Source organism: Cariama cristata, unplaced genomic scaffold (genome assembly GCF_000690535.1).
Source record: "Cariama cristata isolate BGI_N322 unplaced genomic scaffold, ASM69053v1 scaffold30898, whole genome shotgun sequence".
NCBI lineage: Eukaryota > Metazoa > Chordata > Aves > Cariamiformes > Cariamidae > Cariama > Cariama cristata.
The window spans coordinates 7,593-14,225 of NW_009633399.1; the positions used below are offsets into that span (position 1 = coordinate 7,593).

At 47.2% G+C, this 6,633-nt stretch overlaps 1 protein-coding gene across 1 annotated transcript; it reads right to left on the reverse strand.

The window, feature by feature from the left end:
- Positions 1 to 351: 351 nt before the first annotated feature.
- On the reverse strand, positions 352 to 6,257 carry TRMT2B (tRNA methyltransferase 2 homolog B (S. cerevisiae); the record flags this gene model as incomplete). The annotated part of the gene is made up of 10 exons (XM_009706747.1): positions 352 to 478; positions 1,305 to 1,404; positions 2,414 to 2,533; positions 2,716 to 2,817; positions 2,946 to 3,160; positions 3,705 to 3,799; positions 3,939 to 4,085; positions 4,540 to 4,610; positions 5,625 to 5,724; positions 6,138 to 6,257. Coding segments are annotated over 10 exons (1,197 nt in total), but the record flags the coding sequence as incomplete, so codon positions are not given.
- Between the last annotated feature and the right edge of the window lie 376 nt (positions 6,258 to 6,633).

A 6,633-nucleotide genomic window follows, 5' to 3' on the forward strand; every position in this document is an offset into this window, starting at 1 on the left:
TATTAAAAAATACAGTGGATTTTAGTACTTTGTATTCACATGTTGATGGTGAAAACCCACAATACCAGGGAGAGGGTATTTTCCAGGTTGCTTTGACTAGCAGCCCAAAAAGAGGTTTGCAGGAGAGGAAAGGGTGATGAAATGCTACAGAGAACATTTTCACCCCAAAAATCCAAGTTTCCTTACAAAGCAGTGTAGTAAGGCAACCCAAAATAAGAGCAAAAGCAAAATTATTTATTTTTATAAAACTTCCAAGAAAATAAGTTAAAATCCTAACTACATCGACTCCAGTCTTCAGGAGAGTAGGAGGTTCCTTTCCAAGCTCTCAGAGCTGGCATACCTGCCTCCTTGTCAGCGGGTGAACAGCAGCACCAGCTCACAATGAGCAGTATGAGGAAACATGTCAAAAGGTATAGCCAACATGGGGGCAAATGGCTCTCCTGCCAGTTTCTTCCCTTGGTCAGGTGGGCAGCACAGCCTGTGGAAAGCAAAGAGAGCATCCTTTAGACCAGTAGCAGAAGCCTTCCCACCATTATTGGTAGCACAATAGCACAGAGGATGCACTAAGGAGGTATCATGTGTTTGGCTAACATCCCTCAGAGCCTGCAGCTAACACTGGCTGAGGTCTGGAACCATCAACACTGAATCCCAAACCAGCTCTGAAAACCTCATGGACAAGCTGAGGAGTCACTGGCAGGTTAAAAGCTCCCTTGCTCACAAGCCATCCCAGCTGAAAGACACTTAATACCGTTAGGAAATAATCCTAAATTTTGTGCTACCCTTATTGGTTACCTGCAGACACATTTATCACCTACAAACAGGCCTGCCACAGATAAAGACTTAGCTATATGTTTAACCCTAAGGAGGTCACTAAGCCCCTTGGCTTCACTTCATTGGTTAGGGGCCAACCTTCCTGCAGTAAACTCAGCAGACTCCATATCCCATATGCAGATGTGTTGTTTTGTTGGAGAAGGATGCACAATGCCATTGCAGCATGTTTGCATAATTTTCTGTTTCTTACTGATGCACTAAAGCATCCTGCTGGAACATAAAACCTAAAGAATACCTGCTACCTTAAACCAGCGAGTGCAGCTTGCAGGTAAACCCAAAGTAACGCAGAAGCATAAACCACTTCGGACCGTGCACTGACCAGTCCTGGATCACACCAGATCGCAGAACTCACCCAGTGAAATTAAGTCGCAACAAAAACCTTCCTAAGCTAAGGTCAAATATTTATGTCCTTGTCTGGACATAATAGGGTCTGCCACTAAGGTCAGTGGAAAGGAAGAGAGGAGAGTGCTCACTCGAGAAAGTTCCTCATGGCTTCACCCTCTGGCTTGCAGGAGATGTAGAGCAGCCTTCGGATGGACGCGCAGTTTCGGATGGCTCGCACAACCCTGTAATCTGCAAAAACAGATACCGTGCTTTCCTAGTGACACACCACCACCGTGAGCTCTCCATAAGGAAGGATTGCACAGCAAGCATCACACAACTGCACTGAACTCTCAAAAATATAGGGGAAAAAAGAATATACACATTTTGCCATGTCCTGTCTCAGATGCAGGCTCTTAGGAGGCCAGGGATGTGACCCATGCTGCTAACAGCTCAGCTGATTTGGCAGGGTAGAACGGTGGGAGAAACACCTCTGCTTCCCAGGGGGGTGAAGGAGGAGAGAAAAATTGCTACTTAATTAAGCAGAGGCATGTAAAACCTTCCACACACACTTGTGAGACTGCATCTGGGCACCAGGGCCAGTTTGGGACTTCCCAGTACACACTAGAGTGAATCCAGCGGAGACCACCAAGACAGTTAGAGGGCCGGGGCACAGCACGCATGAGGAGAGTGGGTGGGCTGGGGTTATTCAGTCTGGGGAAGACAAGGTGAGCAAGGATCCACTTGCTATCTTCAGGGGCCTCACAGGGGATTACAGAGAAGATGGAGCCAAAATCTTCTCAGAGGGCCACGAGAAGAGGATGAGAGGCAACAGATGCACTGCAGCAAGGGGAAATTCTGATTAAATATATTACAGAAAACATTTTCAGGAGAGGGTATCCACCCTTGGACACATTCAAACCTCAACTGGGCTTTATAGCCCTGTGCAACCTATACAACTCTGAAGCTGGCCTTGCTTTAGTTGGGAGATTGCACCACAGACCTCCAGAGGCTCCTTCTCTCCTAAATAATTCTGTGAGCCTATGAAAAATGGAAAAAAGACTGGAGCTGTCTGCTTTAAAGAGAAAGCATGATAAAAGCACTGAGAACAGCAGACTCCATGGGATTTCAGCTGCTGTCAGCAACAAGGTAAGAAACTAGAGACTAAGTCAGCAGAGGGTTTGGAGCCAGTATAACAGGTCTCACAGAACTTGTTCAAAATTCTGTTTTCAAGATGAAAATAAATAGCATATTCTCTCACGGAGCCCAGCCCGAGATGGGTTCACCACAGCAACAAGGGGTCGGGCATCCTCCCACGATGACAGGAGTCGTGGTAACACAGCCTCTGCCCTTCCACTGTGAAACTCACAGTTTGAAATTCCTGTGAAGCAAAAAGCAACCACATGAACTAAGAAGAGTCAGTCTCACCAGACATTAGGTATAACATGGAAGTACTGGCCTTTGTGGCGTGGATGTAACTTGTTAGGATCCCTCCGCTCACTTCTGCTTCTGATTTTTCAGAGGTTAGTTTGAAACTTTCTGCCACGGCGAGTTCGAACTCACCATTGAATGCTGCATTCCACCTGGCATCCTCTATTGCCTTCTCCACCACCTCGATACCAATAATCTTGGCCACTTGGTGAGCCAGAGAGAGGCCAATTGTGCCTGGAAACGAAGGAAGCAAAAATACTCCGTACATCCATGCTGAAGAAACAAGCCTTTAGATGGTGGGGATCATTTTTGGCACACAAAGCACCAGCCCTGGGTGCCAGGCTCACACAGCCACCTCTCACCCGTTCCACAGCAGATGTCGAGGAGGATGGTGTCCCTACCAGCCTGACTCAGCTCCCCGACCGCCTGGTACAGAACTTCTGCTCCACCCGAGTTTACTTGGAAAAAGGCATCTGGAGAGATGCAAAACTTCAGGCCGAGGACTTCTTCAAAGATGTGCGGTTCTCCGTGAAGGAGCTGGAAGGGGGACTGCTCATGTGAGCAGCGTGTCATGGTGCTAGCAGAGCACACAAAAACCAGCTGTTAGAAGGCAGCAGAGGCAACCGATTTCCATTTCCATTCCTGGGGTGCTCATGTGCAGGGGATGATGGTTCCTCCACACACACACTTTTATTTCATGTGAGCTTTTCAACAGAATCAAAGGATTTTGGTTCTTTGTAAGGAATCTGTAACTTGCACAGCCTAGAATTCATTAAAAGGATCCAAATGACTTCACAGAAGGCAGAAGTCCTAGGGTTTGTTCCCCAGTTTTGCTGCTAATGTGATTTAATGTCTTGGGAAAGTCACTGTGGGGTTTTTTTTTTTCTTTAGTTTCCCAGGCTCGTAACTCCCATAAGGTAGAGCCATAATGTATTCAAGTATTTCAGGTCTGGAAAAACTAAAGATGTGGCCATCTTAAAACCACACCTGCAAAAGGCATCCAAATATCTGTCATTCTCTTCAAGCACTCCCTGAACTGGTAGAATTTTAATTTGATCAGAGAGGGGGAAGAAAAAGGAGGTGGCTTTGTTTCCACTCCTTCCCTGTGTCAAGACATATACCTCTCTTGGAAATAAAGTGAGGTCAAGGCACAGACTTTTCCAGGTCCACACGTGAAGAACTCCTTAAGCAATGCTTTCTGAGTAGCCAGTGCCTCCTGTCAAGAGTAAGAAAGGAAAACCTGGCTCTTTAGGTAATCTCATTAGACACCTCTCCTCAGTGATAACCCAGCGAGCTCAGGTCAGCCAAATACCTGATGTGCCTCTTGCCAGGCGCCCTGTCCTCCATGTACTCACCTGGCCCAGCTCCTGGGGGTGGAAGGTGATGATAGCCATGGTGTGGCCATGGCTGGTGGTGCGCACCACGAGCTCCCGCCAGTGTCCGCCTTCGTGGAAGAGGATGCAGGGGTCCAGGGGGGAGTGACGGATGAACTCCTCGTAGCACTGAGCGGTGGGGAAACGGCACTTGTAGTACAGCAAAGAACAACTGCCCTGGTCTTAGCATAACTCTGTGCACCCCAAAAGGGGGGCCCTTCAACCAGTATCATCTACTTTTTCTGTTTGATTTCAATACACTAAGTGAAAGATCTCTCCAAATTCTTGAAAGACAAGACATTTTAATAATTTCAGTTTGTGATTCTTAAGTATTTTAATAGATTGGCAGGAATTCATTGTCACTTTAACTTCATTCTTTGGGACAGTTTAGAGGCTGCAACATTAACATGCAAGTTTTTAAAAAAAAATTTATCCATCAACCAGAGTCAGGCCTGAAACTTTTCAGAACATGAAAATGGACTTGAAAACACAGCGTAACTAAAATTACAATGTTCTCCCAAATAAGAGTTATGGCAGTCCCTCTATTCCACAGTCTAGGAACAGACATTACACATATATTTACCTGGGCTACTTGTTTGTGTTTTGGGGGTATGTTCTCCATGTGGTTGGCTTTCACACAGACAATATTTCTTGCTGGAGAGAGACAGACAGGTATTTAATTGTTTTGTTTCAGGGCACATAAACCACTGTAGCATCTGAGATGATAAACTGTGGAGAGGCATTTCCCCTGAATTCTCCCACTGTACAAAAAAAGGAAGAAAAAAGAAACTGGTATCTAAGTGCCTCACTAAATCCTGTGATATTCTGTGTACCCGCAGTCTGCAGGACCTGCCAGAATTCCCTTTGCCAGTGGTTACTGTCACTAACTTCCATGAAGAGTTTGGAGCTCTGGGAGCTTTTTAAGTGTCCTCTAGCAACTCCCACAGGAGCCATTGCACCGTTCTTAAACGAAGGGAGCCAGAGCAGAGCAAGCTGGTTTTGTAACTGGAGAATAATGGTGTGGGCTTACAGCAGCAAAGCAGTTTAGGTTGCCTGGAAGACGGCATTCCCACTTCAGTTCTCAAATGCTAAACTTCTGCTGTCAGAGGTAAAATGCACCCACAGAATTATTTTTTCAATGACAAAAGTACACAGCAATCACCCCATCGCCTCTTGCTATGGATGCTGACAGGCAAAACCTAGTATTGATGGTATGAACAAGTTCTGCCCTCAGCAGCTTGCACAGATCACAGAGCTCACATTGTTCAAAACCAAACTGCCTTACACATCCCAAACGCTCCAACATTGCTCTGCTGCCTATGGACATGCACACCCTCCAATGCTCTCCCTGCTCAGCAGAGACTCCTGAAGCACACCAAAAACACGGCAACGGCATAATTAAGAATAACAAAGATAAATCCTGGAGGGGCTACTACCACAGCTGTCATCCTTTACTGGTGTATTTAGCAAATTAGAAGCTGGTGTTTCTTAAGGAGCTAATGAACTGAGGTTTTAAAATTGCTGCCCTGGACTTGGTGGTGTTTCTGTTGGCATACCCCAGGATTCAGGCTTCTGACTCGGGTGGAGGCTGTCACAGCAGAGCCTCGCCCCAACCCCAACCCAGCCCACCCCAGCAGTCTGCTACCCAGCTCCTTGTCCTGCACTGACCTCTGCCAGTTCCCACATACAACCCCACGGTTTTGGGGTTTCCATCTGGTCCTCGGTTCACAGAAAAAGTAGATTTGTTTCGGTAGCCATTAATGATGGGCTGAGGGAGAAAAGAAAGAAAAGTAAAGCCTTGGATTAAATTAAAAAGTAATGGAGGAAAGCCAAAACCCAGCCTGGTTGTTCTGTTGGCAACACAGGAAGATATACATGAATGTGCAAGACACGGAAGGAGAGCTTGTGCGCGAGACCCCCAGTACCTCCCCTTGGGAAGAAGAAATGGCTCTCTGTGACAGAATGGTGACAGGTTTATCAGGGAAGGCTTGGGCACAAAAAAGTTCCTCATCACTGGGCTTGTTTCACTCTCTGGCAGTCACAGGCTGCAAAGCAGAAGCTAGCAAGGACTGCGATGGACACATTCTCTGCAACCAAGTAACCCCACCGTGAGACTCTTTGGGAGCCAAGTGAGAGACTGTGAGTGGCTCAGAGGGGACAGTGTTCCCACGGGATACTCACTGAAGGGACTACAGGCCGGAGAGGACAGCAGAGTCCACCAGGTTTCTGCGTATCTATGCCCACCTCCTCAAGACGAGATGCCAGCATCTGCAAAATCTTCCTCTGGCTCTCATACTTCACCTGCAGAGGAATCCTAAGCCAGAAACACTCTCACAGGACCACACAACGGTGGGCAGCTCTTCATCACCCACCTTTGGGAAGGCCAACAGGAGGTAATACTGCAAGTGGGATATAGCCCCAGAGGAACTCTGCCTTTCTGATTACTGCAGCTGCTTGGAGTAATGGGGAGAGAGAGAAATCCTGTGTCTGTGGTCCCCAAACGCTGGCCTGGAACACTTGGTCCAACCTGAAGCCCCGGTGAACCAGCTGACCCACACTGGACAGGACCACTGTGCCAGTGCCCATCCTCTGTGCTGTTGGTGATCATACACACAACCCACAGGGAACCTCCCAGTTCTGTCCTTGTGCTGCTTTGGCTGAAACAGAACTATTTCTG